At 45.6% G+C, this 15,936-nt stretch overlaps 1 protein-coding gene across 1 annotated transcript; it reads left to right on the forward strand.

Moving 5' to 3' along the window:
- Positions 1–73: 73 nt before the first annotated feature.
- Positions 74–11,488, forward strand: EIF2B1 (eukaryotic translation initiation factor 2B subunit alpha). Its single transcript, XM_060269467.2, has 9 exons — positions 74–165; positions 3,106–3,207; positions 3,806–3,942; positions 5,176–5,292; positions 6,029–6,145; positions 7,832–7,896; positions 8,403–8,478; positions 9,609–9,734; positions 11,322–11,488. The coding sequence occupies exons 1-9, from the start codon at positions 153–155 to the stop codon at positions 11,475–11,477; spliced, it is 909 nt and encodes a 302-aa protein (XP_060125450.1). The 5' UTR covers positions 74–152; the 3' UTR covers positions 11,478–11,488.
- The last annotated feature ends 4,448 nt before the right edge of the window (positions 11,489–15,936 follow it).

A 15,936-nucleotide genomic window follows, 5' to 3' on the forward strand; every position in this document is an offset into this window, starting at 1 on the left:
CCCACTTCCCCTCCCGCTTCCCCTCCCCGGAAGTAACTGCAGCATGGAAAGGTTTCCGGCAAGGCCAAGCGGCGCTGCGCGGAGGTTCCGCCCAAGAGGCAGCGTGGATCGGGAGAGCAGCTGGGAAGGTTTGGGTGACATCTTCTCCTACCATGAACGAAGCAGGTGAGGCAGTGAGTGTTGTGCGCTGCAGCTGGTAAATTATTATTACTGTTGTTGTTGTTGTTTCTTCGGTTTTCTAGAGTATGTCCCCAACTCTTGTCATCAAAACAGCAACAAAAAAAGGAGATACCCATCAGTGGCCAAATAAATTTGTATTTTATATGTGTGTGTGTGAGGGGGAAACAGAATAATATTAAATGGTTTAGTGTCAGATATAAACGTATGTTGGTGTTAGCAACAACAATTGCGTGTGAGAATGGCCACTGTTGGTACTGTAATTACCTTGTTTGTGCTTTTATGCATTTGTTTTCCTTCTGACTCCGCTGTTATCAGTTCCACAAACACACACACACGTATATACACCTGGATCATCTGTTGAAGAGTATATAGAGCACAAAAGTTCGCAAAAGCCGTACGAAATGTGTCACAAGGCTCCCTACTGCATAAATGTTATGATTATATATGGTGCATATTGCCACAGTAGTTCATGTGCTGGTTACTTCAAGACTGGATTACTCCAATGTGCTCAGTATGGGGCTTCCCTCGGGCTTGATCCAGAAGCTGCAGTTAGTGCAGAAGGCTGCAGCACGATTCCTGACAGGAGTGAGGCCTTGTACTCGGAGGTCTGCACTGGTTGCAAATTTGCTACTGGGCTAAGTTCAAGGTGTTACTATCTATAATATATATGAAAATGTAGGCATTGCGCGCACGGAGGTCACAGCCTTTCTCTGTAACTGCTGAACCGTAATGTAACAAATTTGGCCACAACGTACCTTGCCCATCAGGGAGGGATCTGGCATAATCCCCCCCCAAAAAAACACCTTTCACACCTAAAATGATGATTAAACACAAAAAAGTGGCGCCCAAATTAGATGTCACCACCAGAAGCTCTGAAGACTCCAGCAGCATCCAATAGAAAGGCAGATCGCACGCTGCTGCCTCCAAAGCTGCGCTACCAGATGACACCACAAAATTCCACAGCAACCAACTGAAAACAGTCCTTTGGCAGCAACAAGGCCCAGCTTTTTCAATAGGCCGCAGCATTGCCAAGCAGGGAAAATTGAGTAGGCCGCACCATTCAGTAGGCCACAGGCAAAAAACAAACAGAATAGGGCCTTTCACAATGGGGGGGGGGTTTCACAGGGATGAGGCACAACAAAGGGAGGGGGGAAACACATAGCCATGGGGGGGGGAGGAAGAACCCTGAGTCAGCCAAACCAGTGGGGGGTGGGGTGGGACAGGGAAAACTGAGTAGGCCGCAACATTGCCCAGTAGGCCACAGGCAAAAACGAAACAGAATATGGGCCTTTCACAGGGTGGGGGAATCACAGGGATGAGGCACAACAAAGGGAGGGGGGAAACCCCATAGCCATGGGGGGAGGTAGGACCCTGAGTCAGCCGAAGCAGTGGGGGGTGGGGACATTTTCAGGAACACGCATGGGTGGGGGAGTCTTATTTTTGAAATTTACAGTAGGGGAGTCATGGTTGGGACAGGGCAGGTGAGGGGTGAAGGGAGACTCTGAAGGTCAATTTAACAGAAAAGGGTCCACTTAACACAAAAGCCCACAACAACGCGTGGCCGGGCAGCTAGTTCATATATAAAGCGCTTAAGAGATCACCTTATCCACTTTGATCAGCGGAATTGGTACTACTGCAGGTGCCACATAATACCCTTTCTGCGCTTGTAAGAACTGAGTCATTTACTGTGACAGCTATAAAGTTGAGGTAGGCTTGTTGAGCTAATTTGAATGTTTTCTATTTTAAATTTGTATGTTTTTAAGTATGTTTGTGTCAGGGGACCAAGGGAGGGGAGCGAGTTCGCCCAGGGACAGGAACTAAGGGCACCAGCCAAGCAAGAGGAGGGCTGGCTGGAGCGCGAGCTGCAAGGCGGCGCAAGGGCTCTGAGTGAGGCGGAGGGGTCTAGGGATGCTACCGACGTGCACGCGGGAGAGGAGGTGTCTGAAGGTACTGCAGCAGGGGAGGTATCGGAAGTGGGGGAATCGAGGAGGCTGTTTAGCACAGGCATCCCCAAACTTCGGCCCTCCAGATGTTTTGGACTACAATCCCCATCATCCCTGACCACTGGTCCTGTTAGCTAGGGATCATGGGAATTGTAGTCCAAAACATCTGGAGGGCCGCAGTTTGGGGTTGCCTGGTTTAGCAGTTAGGGGGAGGGGTCTGGCCCCGCTCCCTCCCCTGAGGTCTGTAGACGGGGAAAGCATCAGGAGCAAACAAGGAAACAAGGTGGGCCAAGGTTGTTTTGCTGGCGTAGATCGAGACGCGCGCCAGTTCCGGATTCTGACTCGGAATATGTGGTCATGTCTTTCTGAACTCTGAACTGTACATATGTATATAGTATTAAAATCTGAAAAGCCATCACTGAGCCTTGGTGGTCTTTGGTCGTGGGAAGCTGCACACCAGCCCTGACAGCTTGTCAGTAATTTTTTCTTGATTTTATTGTTTTATCTTTTTGTAAACTGCTTTGAGGTTTTTTACAAGCAAGTAGTGTATAATTGTTATGAAATAAATAAATATAATGCATGTTATTGGATGTAAAGCATTATACATATATAAATTCTGAAGTGTTATTTGCTGGTATTGTCACTGCAGTTGTGTAGGCTGTATTTATACTAGGAGAACCTACTATGTCATAGCATTATGTAGTCTGTTTTGCTTGGTATTACCTACACAGCAGGGATGGCAAACCTGTGACCCTTCAGATGTTATTGGACTACCACTCCCATCACCCTTGACCACTGGTCATGTTGCCTGGGGCTGATGAGAATGGGAATTCAACAACATTTACAGGCCCATAGACTACCCACCTCTGATTACACTGTATGGCAGTTACTGTCTCGGTCTTCTAACTGGAGTCTTTCCCAGCCCAACCAGGAGATGCTGAAATTGAACCTTAGATATTCATCCTGCCCCATTTCTTTTCAGAGCTGGTTGAAGCTTTTAAAACCAAGATTACGCAGGAGCCAGATGTTGCCTCTGCTGTGGCAGCCATCAATGTCCTGTTGGAGTTCTTGAAGAGGGACAAAGGCACGTAAGGCAATCAGATTGGGTGGGCTGAGCTGTGGAGCTACCAGTTTGCACCTGGTTTCCCGGGAACCTTTGATTTATAGTAAAACTTGCTGCCACCTTGCTGAGTTCAAGGTGCTGGTTTTGGTGTATAAAGCCTTATACAGCTTGCAACCAGGATACCTTAATACCCCTTATATACCCAGCCAGCCATTGTGTTCTGCTGGTGAGAGCCTCTTGCAGATGCCGCCACATCAGAAGGCTTGTTCTGCACAGTGAATGTAGAAATAAAGCCTTTTAGTATCGTGGTCCCTTCCCTTTGGAATTCCCTCCCTTGAATATTAGACAGGTGCTGTCTCTGTTCAGTACCTACTGAAGGCATCCTCTTTCAACAAGCTTTTTAAATGGGGTTCTTGTCCCAGTGTGCATCTGTATTGGAATTGTTTTTAATATGCTTTAAAGATGTCTTTCATTCTTTATCACTTGTTATTTGCTGCCCTGGGAGGAAGGACAGGATATAAACTTAATACGTAGATCCTGTAAGCTATAAATCTGCACACCCCTGGACAATGTTGTCATTGGGCATTTAGTAGCTTACTCTCTCCCTCTTTCTGTCAAGGTGAGACAATTCAAGGGTTGAGAGCAAACCTCAAACATGCAATAGAAATTCTCTCTGGTGTTGACTCTTCAGTTGCTGTCTCTTCTGGGGGAGAGCTCTTCTTAAGATTCATCAGCCTCACGTCTTTGGAGAATCCAGTAAGTTTCACTTAACTTTTCATAAAGGGTGGCAATTGTTTGGTAGTAGTTTTCTTTACACTGTGGCTGGTTTTTAGATGAAGGCAATACAGAGCAGGACCACAAGCTGCAATGAAACACATTTGCCTTCAGTACTCAGGGACTGTCTCTCCCCATATGAACTGACCCGGACCCTGCAATAATCATCTGAGGTCCTTATTTGTGTTCCTCCTCCATGGGAGGTCCAGAGGGCAGCAACACAAGAACAGGCCTTTTCTGCGGTGACTCCACATTTGTGGAATGCACTCCCTAGGGAGGCCCGCTTGGCACCTTGGATACATGTCCTTAGGAGCCAGACAGAAACTTTCCTCTTTCCCAGGCCTTTGGCTAATTGAGCAATGTTTGGCCTTTTGTGGCGGGTATTGTTTTTGTTTGTTCCTATGTTATGTATTTTTGTGTTTTTACATTGTAAACTGCCCTGTGATCCTTGGATGAAAGGCAGTATAGAAATTAAATAAATACGTAGCTACTTCCTTGCTATGATCTGGAACCAGTTTTAAATGTCAGGGACCAGCACTGGAACAAATTATGTGCTGGTAACAGTGAAAGAGGACTCTGGAGCATCTGCAAAGTTTGTATATCACTCTGCACCTCAGAAGACTCAGAGGATGTATGAACTTCAGCACTTTTTCTGTCTCTCTCTTTTTTAAAAAAGCTAAGTCAGTCTTGTAAATACTGTAAGCCTATAGAAGTTACTAGCCTGCACCAAACAAAAAACCAGCCGAGAGCTGACGGGAGGAGAATAAATATATCAAGTTAATAATAAATTTCTGTGCTGGTTGTAGAGGTATGATGGGCTCCTTCCTTCTTCTGGTAGCTGGCTCAGTATCTTGCATGCATGCAATTCCTTATCACCTATGGCTACCAAGCAGTTGCTTTTAAACAAAGTTATGCTAAGCTTGACACCCAGGGCATATTCTAGTTTATTTCACTAGTTATTTTTTCTTTCCTTTTCCAACTGATATAGCTATAGAAACAGTACAAATTACATAATGCACACCTAGACATGTTAAACATTTCACTTTGAAATTATACAAAATAAGAAACTATATTGTTGTGCATATAACATATAACAGTAAAGTGCTAATATGGGTTATTTTTACTGTTATGTATCTCTCAAAAATTAATCAAAGGACTCCACTGGATTATGACTGGAAGATATTCTAATTCTGTTTCTTGTGCTGCTTTTTCCAGGACTATTCCAAATGCAAAGATATCATGATTCAGCGAGGGATGCTTTTCCTCGCTCGAACCTCTAATTCAAGGAGCAAAATTGCCGAACTTTGCCACACATTTGTCAAAGATGGCGGGGTAAGTGAGCTTGGGTCATACTAGGGCAAAGAAGTAGAGTGAAATGTCTTGTGTGTATCCCACAGATGCTCCATGCATGTGCAGAAACAGATGGTAGGCAGAAACATTGTATCCTATAAATCTCTAAGCTAAGCCAGGCATGGAATCATAGACTGGAAAAGACCTTGGAGGTCCTCTAGCCACGCCCCACACTCAGGGAAGCATCTGCAATGGAGGATGCAACTTTACTATATAACTAGCCTGACTAACTTACCATCCAGCCTCTGCTTTGAAACCTCCAATAAAGGAGAGAGTCCTCCTGAGGTTGTCGGTTCCACCGTCAAACAGCTCTTAATGTCAGAAAGTTCCCGCATTGCAGGGGGTTGGACTAGATGATCCTTGGGGTCCCTTCCAACTCTACGATACGGTAGTATGATTCTGTGACCGTGGCTATTCACAGGGCTGGCGCCAGAGGGTGATAAGGCTGGGCATTTGCCAGGGCCCCGAGGCCAGAAGAGGTTCCACTGCCCTCACATAAGCTGTTTGGTCACAGAGCCCATTCCTAAGTTTTGCATCCATGGCTGATGGCTGTCTGTCATGGATGCTTTAGTTGAGATTCCTGCGTCGCAAGGGGTTGGACTAGATGACCCTCAGGATCCCTTCCAACCTCATGGATGTTACTATAGCCTTGACAGAATCTTGAGTGGATTTCCGTGGCACCCAATAAACTGAAGAATCCTGTGCCTTGCCTCCTCAGAGAATATTAACGCACGCTTACTCCAAAGTGGTTCTGCGAGTGTTAGAAGCCGCCGTGGAAGCAAAGAAACGTTTCAGTGTCTACATCACTGAATCACAGCCTGATCAAGCAGGGCAAGTAGATGGGACTACTCTTTTCTCTATTTTAGGGGCATGAGGCTCTGTGCAAACAGAGGAAGCCATTTGCTATCTGTCTTTATCTGTAAAGGTTTACCCTCCTGTGAATTTAGGAGGCAGTCCTCTGCACACTGAACTTGGAAGTAAGTCTCATTGAACACGGTGGGACCTATTTCTGAACAAGCACGCAGCAGATCAGTCTGCAGATTCGGCAGCTGGTAAATCACTTTGATTTAAAGCGGCTCAAGAATCAATAGGTCTTGGTGAATGGATTTGCCAACTTTTTTTAGGTTGGACTTTTGCCCCGTGCCCCATGTTTTAAATCCCCCTTTCCTCCCAGGAAATCAGAATAGTATGCAAGGTTTTATTTCTCCCACTCCCTGGAATTTTCTGCCCACAACCACCATGTGAGGTAAGGTAGGCTGAGATATGGTGATTGGATCAAAGACCTCACAGTGAGCCACATGGTGAGTGGAGATTTGAACCTGGGACTCTGTGATTATAGTCCAACACTCTACCGTAGTCTTCCCCAACGTGGTGCCCTCCAGATGTTGGACTAAACTCTGATCATTCCTAGCAATTGGAGGCTGATGGGAGTTGGATTCCTACAACATCTAGGAGAACCACCTTGGGAAAGCCTGCTCTAACCACTACCCAACACTGCCTCTCTTCCCCTTACTTTTCTGCATGAACCGGAGGTTGGGGGTGGAGAAGAACAACCTTGCTTCATGCCAGGCTACAGTGAAGGGAAGAACCAGTGGGAAAGCAGCCAGAGGGCTTGAGGGGGGGGGAGTCCCGTTTCACTTTGTGGAAAGGTTTCTCTGCAAATCTCAAAAGACTTGTGGAAGGAGATGTCAGCATTGGTCAGCAGGGGAATACATTTGTGGAGCTCCATAGTTCTTTTTAATCTCCAGCAGCACAATGTGAAGCATGTCACTTAGAAATAAATCCCTCTGAGTTCATTGGGACTTGCTCTCTGGTAAATTTGTTTAGACCTGATTTCTTTAAAGAAAAGAGGAAAAGTAAAATTATTGAAAAATTTACAAAAGTGAGGCCTCTCCCAATGGGCCTCTCTCTGAGCTCTGGTTTGCTTTTGGCTCGCTAATGGAGGGGGAGGTGGGCTTGGGCCGGGCCTAGGCTCAGCCTCGTGCTTCCCTGCGGCCTTTGTTTACCCACCTACCTCTCCTTCTTTCATCTCCCCATCCGGGGTGGGGGGGGGTGGCGGCAGCAGCGGCCACGAGGTTGGGGCTCTCCTTCTTCCCCTCCAGAGCACCGGCGCACTGCGGGGTGGGCTGCCACAGGCCTTGGGGCCTCGGAGCTCCGTCCGCCCAATGGCGGGGTGCCCCGGCTCTGGCCTGGTGCGATCGCTAGGGGGGGCAGCGGTTCCCCGGCCGGTCCACCAGGTTCCCCCAGCACCCATGCGTCAGCGGCGGTCTCGGTGGCTCTTGGCGGCTCGGGAGCCGCTCAGGTGTCGCGAGCACGCTGGCTGCCCTCAAGAGCTCTGCAGCAGCATCTAGACCTGATTTCTTGAAACAACATCCTCAGTGCAAAAGGCGGGGTAGGAGTTGCTGATGATGAGAAGAAAAAAACAATTCTATACCGGGAGCTATTCTGTTAATTTTTAGAACACTATTTTGAGGGGGGGAAAACTATTTTTTAAAAAAACTGTTAACAATTACACAGGCAGAAGATGGCAAAGGCACTCAGTAAACTTGGCATTCCTGTGACCATCATCCTGGATGCTGCCGTTGGGTAAGTCTGTGTGGTTAGTGCTGCAGCTGGCCTTTTGAAAGGCAGCTGGACATAGTGACATGCTGTGAGGGCTGCAGAGGAAGAGAACCTGCTGGATCCTGATGTTTAAAGGGCTGGTTCTTGCAATAGTAAGCCAAGGTTGCTGTCCATAGCGCAGTGTGAGAACATTTGCCTGGGGTCCAGGAGGTCAAAGGTTCAATCCCCTGAGATTCCAGGTGGGGGTTGGAGAGAGCCCTGCCTGAAACCCCGAAAAACTGCTGCCAGTCTGTGTAGACAATACTGGGCTAGATGGACCACTGGTGTGACTCGGTATAAGGCAGCTTTCTGTGTTCCTATGCTCTTTGGCTGTTTCATGGCTAATCTTGTGTTTCTCTTCCAAGTGTAAAACAAGTGGCAAGGGGAGGGTATAGCTGAAAGGGTGTTACTTTTAAGTGTAACAGGAGTGGGCTCTGTGCATCACACTTGGATAGAACAGGAATTGAGTTGTTTTTATTCCTTCTGAACAGCTACATCATGGAGAAAGTGGACCTGGTGATAGTTGGTGCCGAAGGAGTGGTAGAAAATGGAGGAATTATTAACAAGGTAAAATATGCGTCTGCCCAGATTTTTCGTGGCTCCCTAAACACAGTTTGGGAAATAGCTGATTTTCCAGAGCTGTCCTGCTAGATCCAAACAAAAGTCCCGTCTTCTGCAACATCCTGCTTTCTTCCATTGGTTAGCCAGATTATTTAAGGAAGAAGCTCAGGAACAGCAGAAGAAAGTGCTTGTCGTTCCCTAGTTTTTCCCATCCAACACACACACGAAAACATCCTAGTCGGCTTTCATTTGTAAAAACTTGTTTGTTTGATTGATTCCATTCCCTCTCGTTTCTTCCCAACTGTCCCAAATAAATGTTAGAATTCTGCAGCCTGTATATATTGTTCAAAATAAATAGGCTGCTGCATTGCCTATTTACTTATATGGGGCATAACTGTACATAATTTATTCTAATTTTGCTAGTCAAGGGGAGTGGCAAAGAACTATGTAAAACAGAAGTGTTGACCACTGGAAAACTCATTTAGCTGCTCCTCAGTCATCTGAGTAGGAACTATTTATATTCGTTCTGAGTGGAACCTGTGTTCTTTACAACCACAAGGGCCAGAAATTTGTTTTTAAAAATAAAATAGAATAGAAAGCTAGAATGTGAACCCACACATCCATCCACGTATGGATGTTCTGGCTTCTGTGGAATCCTACCATACATGCATAACATAAGGCTTGCTTATATGTGAACATACCCTTTTTCTCAAAGGTTTTGAGATCTTAATCAAGGGAGTTGGTTATTTTTCTTGCAGGTAAAATGCAAGAAGCATGAGACAGGATACAGTTAAGCGCTTTGAAGTTCCACTGATTTTCAGTGAGAGAGGGAAACATGTACCTTACAGTGCAAACCTAGGCATGTCGACTCAGGAGGAAATCCATTTATTTCACAGTAGCTTATAGGTATAAAATTGTAGCATACTTACGTGGGAACCTGATTAAACTCAATGGGGGTTTCTTCTGAGTAGACATGTATTATAGGACTGCACTGTAAATCTCTCCAACAGGACTTCACTGCGCTCGGCTTTGACAGAATATTACCCTTGGGGTTTCTTTTGTATCATAAAGAAAGGGGTGTTTGGTTCATCATCATAATGTTCTGATAATGTCCCCCCGCCCCATGGCTTCTTCAGATTGGCACAAATCAAATGGCTGTGTGCGCCAAAGCTCAGAACAAGCCCTTCTACGTGGTGGCAGAGAGCTTCAAGTTTGTAAGACTCTTCCCTCTGAACCAACAGGATGTCCCAGATAAATTTAAGGTAAAGTAAAACCAACTTTGCTTCCTGGTTATCTGCATTCAAAATGCTGTAGCCTGCAATTGGGTGGAAACCTTTGAGGAATTTAATGTCCGATCTTGGAAGTTAACCAGTATAAGGGGCAGCCGTCCAGGGGTTTGGGGCACTGAGGTGCATTTGTCGCCTTCATTATCAACTTCCAGAATGAATTTGAAAACATTCATGTTTACTCAGGCATTAAGGGGCTGAAGAATCCTTTTCCTGCCAACCCTGAGGGTGTCGGAGGAAGTGTTGTTTTTAATGGTCACTGCTTTTAGATGTTTTTAATTGTAATTGCTTTTCTAATGTTTTAGCTGCTTTGTTTTTGAATTGTGGGTGGGTGTGCTGCCCTGGACTGATTCAGGAGGAAGGGCAGGATGTGCATTCAATGGAGAAATAAATGATGGGTGGGTGACGCCCAGTTCTTGTCTCTCCATGGCATCTGAATTGGGTGAAGCTGTGCAAGACTTGCCTATTTTTGGCAGGTATTTTGAGGAGCCACTGATTGCTGCCGCTATTAATAATTATAATTCAGTGATTGTTGTTACGTGTTTCTAATAATTTACCTGTTTTATATATCTTTATCTGTTTGCTTTGTTGTAAACTGCCCTGTAACTTGTGGAAAGGGCAATATATAAGTTGTCAACTAAGCAAAACCCCACCTTTTATTATAACCAGTACTGCAGCTCAAGCTGAGGAGAGTTCTTTCAGCTATTTATTTCAAGCACTCCCCCCCCCCCAATTCTTCGGCCAAAATAGGCTCCCAGAGTAGCATACAAATGCTTACAAATAAAGACAGTCCCTCCCCTCGTGCTTACAATAAAAGGGAAAGGTTTTGTGGGAAGCAGGAAGAAAATCAAGCTCAGGCATTAGATCTTAGTTACCAAGTTCCTCCGGTCGCAATTCAGCAAGGGAGAGAGCTGGGTCCAAGTGCAGGGGAAGGGCTGCTTCATCCTCTTCCACTTGTGGTGTCAACAGCAGTGAGCTAGATGGGTCTTACTTGGTGTAAGGTAGCTTCCCATTGTCAGCCTGTGTTCAGACTATGCAGTCTGGGCATGTGTGTGTTGAATGTTACACATGTACAGAATACTGTAGCAGGACCCAAACCAATGGGTTCAAATGACAAGGAAAAGGATTTAGGCAAAATGTCAGAAGGACCCTCTTGATGGAGCACTCTTGACAATGGAACAGCCTGCCTGAGTCTGAATCAGACTATTAATCCTTCTGTCCGCAAAACTGTGGTCAAGTTGCAGGCAAGCAACACTCTCAGCCAAGAATTGAACCTGGGACTTTCTGCATGCGAAACCAACGCTCTGCCCCCGAGCTCCCTCCCTTTCCTGCAAGGTGTGGCACTCTTGTTCATTAGAGCTTTTAAAGCAGGCACTGGGTGCCTGCCTATTAGGGACGATGTAGTAACCAACATTTCTGAATGGGCAGGTGATTAGACCAGATTACCTTTAGGCGCCTCTCAGCTCTGTGATCCTGTGTTCTGAGTCATGCTGCCAAACCTGGGTGGAAAAGGTGTCCTTTAACAGAAAATGACAACTCACCACTTTTTCTTATTTCTTCCAGTACAAAGCTGACACCCTGAATCAGCGTAAGGCACTTACAGAGGAGCATCCCTGGATTGATTATACCTCCCCATCTTTGATCACTCTGCTCTTTACAGACCTTGGGGTCCTGACTCCCTCTGCTGTTAGCGATGAACTGATTAAACTCTACTTGTAAAATTGTCCACATCTGGCGTGCCTAAGGGTGATTATGTTTCTCTAGCAGCCTGTTAAAAAGGAAAACCCTGTAAGTAAGAAGAAAGATTGCTGGTAATGAATCATTGGATGGCTCAATTTGAAGAACCAAGTCTCTTAAATGGGTTGCAGGCAGAGCCCACAATGCAGCTTGGAAAGTTAAATTGTCAGGAACAAATTCACAGAAGGTCAGATATGTTAGATTTTATTTGTAATTCAGTTTATTACCTTCACCGCAGGTCTTCTATTCTGGGCCATTATTGAGGATTACACACATGAAGGTGGTGGATGGATGGAAGGACCCAGAGTGGGAGATAGGGAAGACCCAGGGGGAGAGGCTGGGAGAAGAAAGGAAAGTTGGCTGGGTCCACCACTTTCTGTGTAAGAGAGGAATTCACATTTTCATTTTCTTTCTGTTTTTATTTAGATTTGTTTCTTTTATCTTATTGTATTATGAAAAATAAAATACTATTTTTAAAAAATACTAAAATAAAAAATATATTTTAAAATATATCTTTTAAGAAGGAAGGCTTAAGATGATGGAGAACAGCTGGTGGCTGGGCAGCTCCCAGCAGAGCACTAAAAACAGAATAAAACTTCAAACATTAAAAACTTTCCTAAGCAGGGCTGCCTTCAGATGTCTTCTAAAAGTCAGATAGTTGTTTATTTCCTTGACATCTGCTGGGAGGGCATTCCACAGGATGGGCACCACTACCAAGAAAGTGTTTGCAGGCTCCTGACATCCTGGTCCAGGTCCTCGCAGAACTTGTTCTTGATCTGCATATCAGAGCACACAGAGCGTAAACACTCAATATGTTAACTGGAATGGAGGTAGTAGAGAGATGGAGAGAAGGCAAGCACTCTGAGCCCTCAGCTGGCAGTTCGATCAAAGACAGAAGGGAGTCCCTCGCTGCAAATCTTACGCCGTGAATCTTCGGAATGCACTCCTTGCCGCAAAAGGTGTAGTTCTCTCTGAGGCTGCCATTCGAAGCAAGTCTTGTCCCTGTAGAGCAGCAATGTCAGTGTTGAGTGTTTTCAGCTCATAGTCAATGATGTTCATCTTCTGTGAGTTGTTGACCTGCAGCAAGCCAGAACACATTGGCCTAATGTTCCAGCTTGCTGGGTGCAAGAGGGTTTGTTCCTTTCTTTCTTGCCTGATATAGCAGTTCAGTCTGCTTAGTGAGTGATACTGTCGGCTCCAAACACCCACTGCGGCAGGTGGCCAGTGGCCATTCATCACTTTATTGATTGGGGACTGCCTGGCTTTATTGAGGTTGTGCATGAGTGTGTGCGTACAAACACACACACAAACACAATGATCACAGGGTTGGTGGGAGAAGGCAAATGAAGGGGCACAACAGAGTTTTGCTGCTTAGCAAGAGGTTTGGGGAAGCTTCTACCGTTCTTCACTGTGATAAGATTACACACTGAGTACTCATTTCCCGTTTACTGTGTAAGCAAGTCAGTCAGGCCATAGCATGAGTACCTGCCAGCCATCTCATCCTAGGATCAGGCAGGTGAAGTCAGTAACATCCGGGGGGGGGCCTAAGGCAAATTCTGGGACTCCAGAATCCACAGATACCTGCACAGTCTCTAGCTCAGGTGTGGGGAGCCTCTGGCCCTCCAGATGTTGCTGAACTCCTGCTTGCTGGAGTTGACAGGAGTTGCAATCTAGCAAATGCTGGGGTGGCCAAAGGTTCCCCACACCTCACCAGAGGAAAAGGATTCTGCATATGCTCAGGAACACATTTCTCCTGCGGTCTTTGAAATGCTACACCCCCTTGGAGGTCAAGGATTTCTGTGCATGCTCCAGGACACTCAGCCAAGTTGCCAGAATTTTTGTCAGTCAAAAGGTAGCTGCAGCACTCTTTAGACACAACTTCTGCTGAAATTGCTGATAAATTTGCCCTGGCTTCCTCACGCTTTGAGACTATCTGATGTGGGGACTGGAAAAGGCCTGCCTGCTTGAGGACTTGTTAATTTATTTGAGCACTCCTTTGGAAACAAGCAGGTATGTGCTCTTTGCAACTGGGCATATTTCCAAATGTGAATTCAGCAGAAAAACAACAGACTGTGAAGCATTAATGTGCCCCATGCGCCCCTGGCTCTGGAATTCATGTGCTCCCATGCCAGAGACGTTTTATGAGGTCAATTTCACTGCTGAGCAAATTTGATGGTTCCTTTCCCTACTTAGGCCAGACAGGTCCCCCACGTGTCTGCCTTGAATGTTATGGCCCACCATTAAACTTGCATGCACCACCAAATGTGCCACCCACGTACGGTAGAAAGAGCAGCCTGCATTTCCCCTTTTCTCTCCCAATTTGAGCTCCACCTGAAAATTATGTGGCAGAAGTTACAAATGCTTGCAAATCCATGCCCTGCTTAATTCACAGAATGCAGAAGGGTAGTGATATTATTAAGGCTCACCCCCCACCCCCGGCAGCAAACGTAGAAAAAGAGCCAGCCAGCACCTTAGAAACCAACGGATTTCTCATGGCAGACCCAATTGTAGGGCTAGAGAGTTTGGGATTAGAGGATTCTGCACATCTGATAAAAAGCACAAATCCACAGGGTCCCCCCATCAATCTGTGGGGAATTTGATGCCCCTCCCCCCTTCAGCGCCGGGGGGGGGGTGTTTGCAGGAAAAAACAAATCTCTTGGCTCTGATACAAAGCTTAATAGAAATGATAAATGGAGATGATATGAAATGGAATTACAAACAATACAGAATGTATACAGAAATGGGAAAATAGAAAATTGAATATACTGTATGGTAATTCACACAAAATCCAGTAAAATATGACTGATTGAATGATTAACAATTGGATATGATTTGCATGCTGATTAGCAAATGGCAAGCACTTGCAAAGCAATAAAATGGACTAACATTTGATATTTTTTTAATTTTCAATTTCAATCCAATAATAGCCTCATTATAACAATACAGTACCAAATTATAATACAATTACTAATACCAATTGTTCAAATACAAAATTATATAATTTAGGTGGCCTCCCATGTGGTAGAATTGATGGTTGATGATTTTATTTCTGCATTCCAAAATCTTACGAATTTCAGTTACATTCCGGTCAAAAATTATAATCCCTTATAAAACAACTGCAATATTCACTCTATAAATAATAAAGGATGGGGATGAGTCAGCTCTAAGTTTCCATCATAAACCTTTTGCAAAATAATTTCCCTCCCTTTTTCCTTTTGTTTATTTGCACGCACAGTTCTGTTTAATGTTATCTATAATATGGATCAGGCTTGGCTTCTAACTGCCTCAACCGTTCCTCATAAGGCTTGGTTTCCAGGCCCTTCATCATCCTGGTCACCCTCCTCTGCTCACTTTCCAGATGCTCAATATCTTTCTTCCACTAGCCTGCACTGACTGGCAGCAGCTCTCCAGGATTTCGGAGGGGGAGGAATTCCCAGCCCCCAGGAAGGAAGACCTGCATGCCAAGCAGATGGTCCAATCTTGCGCTATGGAGATGCCTAGCCTGCCTTGAAGGATGTGGGGATGGTCTCCCTTGGGGAATGGGGCTGCAGGAAGAAGGATGTGAAATGAAGATGCAGCCCAGCTACAGGCGCAACAGCAGTTTTGCTGCTTAGCAAGAGGTTTGGGGAAGCTGCTACCGTTCTTCACTGTGATAAGATTACACACTGAGTACTCATTTCCCGTTTACTGTGTAAGCAAGTCAGTCAGGCCATAGGATGAGTACCTGCTAGCCATCTCATCCTAGTCACCTCCTATTCAGCATCAAGCAGGTGAAGTCACTAACATTCGTGGCGGGAGGGAGACCTAAGGCAAATTCTGGGACTCCGGAATCCACAGATACCTGCACAGTCTCTAGCTCAGGTGGGGGAAACCTCTGGCCCTCCAGATGTTGCTGAACTCCTGCTTGCTGGAGTTGACAGGAGTTGCAATCTAGCAAATGCTGGGGTGGCCAAAGGTTCCTCACACCTCACCAGAGGAAAAGGATTCTGCATATGCTCAGGAACACATTTCTCCTGCGGTCTTTGAAATGCTACACCCCCCTTGGAGGTCAAGGATTTCTGTGCAGCTGGTGCCTCCGAGTTCTGACAGAGGAGCATCACCACTCAGGAGGGGCCAGGTGGGGCCAGGTCTGGGGGGGGGTTGCCACGGTGACAAGGACCTGCCCTCCCTTGTGACATCTCTTGTTTCTCCTTTAAAAGCCACTGACTTGCAGGCAGCCATTGTGGGTTTGTAGTGAGGCGAGGAGAGAGAGAGGAGTTAGTGGCGGTTGGTGGTGGTTGGTGGCGAATAGGAGAGGAGAGGAGTTTGGTTTGTTGTTATTTTTCCATTTTCTTATTTTAATTTTGATTTGATTTATTACTTTTATTTTATTTTTTTGATTTGATTTATTTTCATTTTCTTTTATTCTTTTCTTTTAACACTTTTATTTATTTTATTTTGT

Source organism: Zootoca vivipara, chromosome 16 (assembly GCF_965207765.1).
Source record: "Zootoca vivipara chromosome 16, rZooViv2.hap1.1, whole genome shotgun sequence".
Classification (NCBI taxonomy): Eukaryota; Metazoa; Chordata; class Lepidosauria; order Squamata; family Lacertidae; genus Zootoca; species Zootoca vivipara.

Excerpts from the sequence above, each read along its gene's own strand:
- EIF2B1 (XM_060269467.2), top strand. Across the intron at positions 3,208-3,805 it reads GTTCTTGAAGAGGGACAAAG|GTGAGACAATTCAAGGGTTG; the intron begins GCACGTAAGGCA and ends CTTTCTGTCAAG. Across the intron at positions 8,479-9,608 it reads ATGGAGGAATTATTAACAAG|ATTGGCACAAATCAAATGGC; the intron begins GTAAAATATGCG and ends TGGCTTCTTCAG.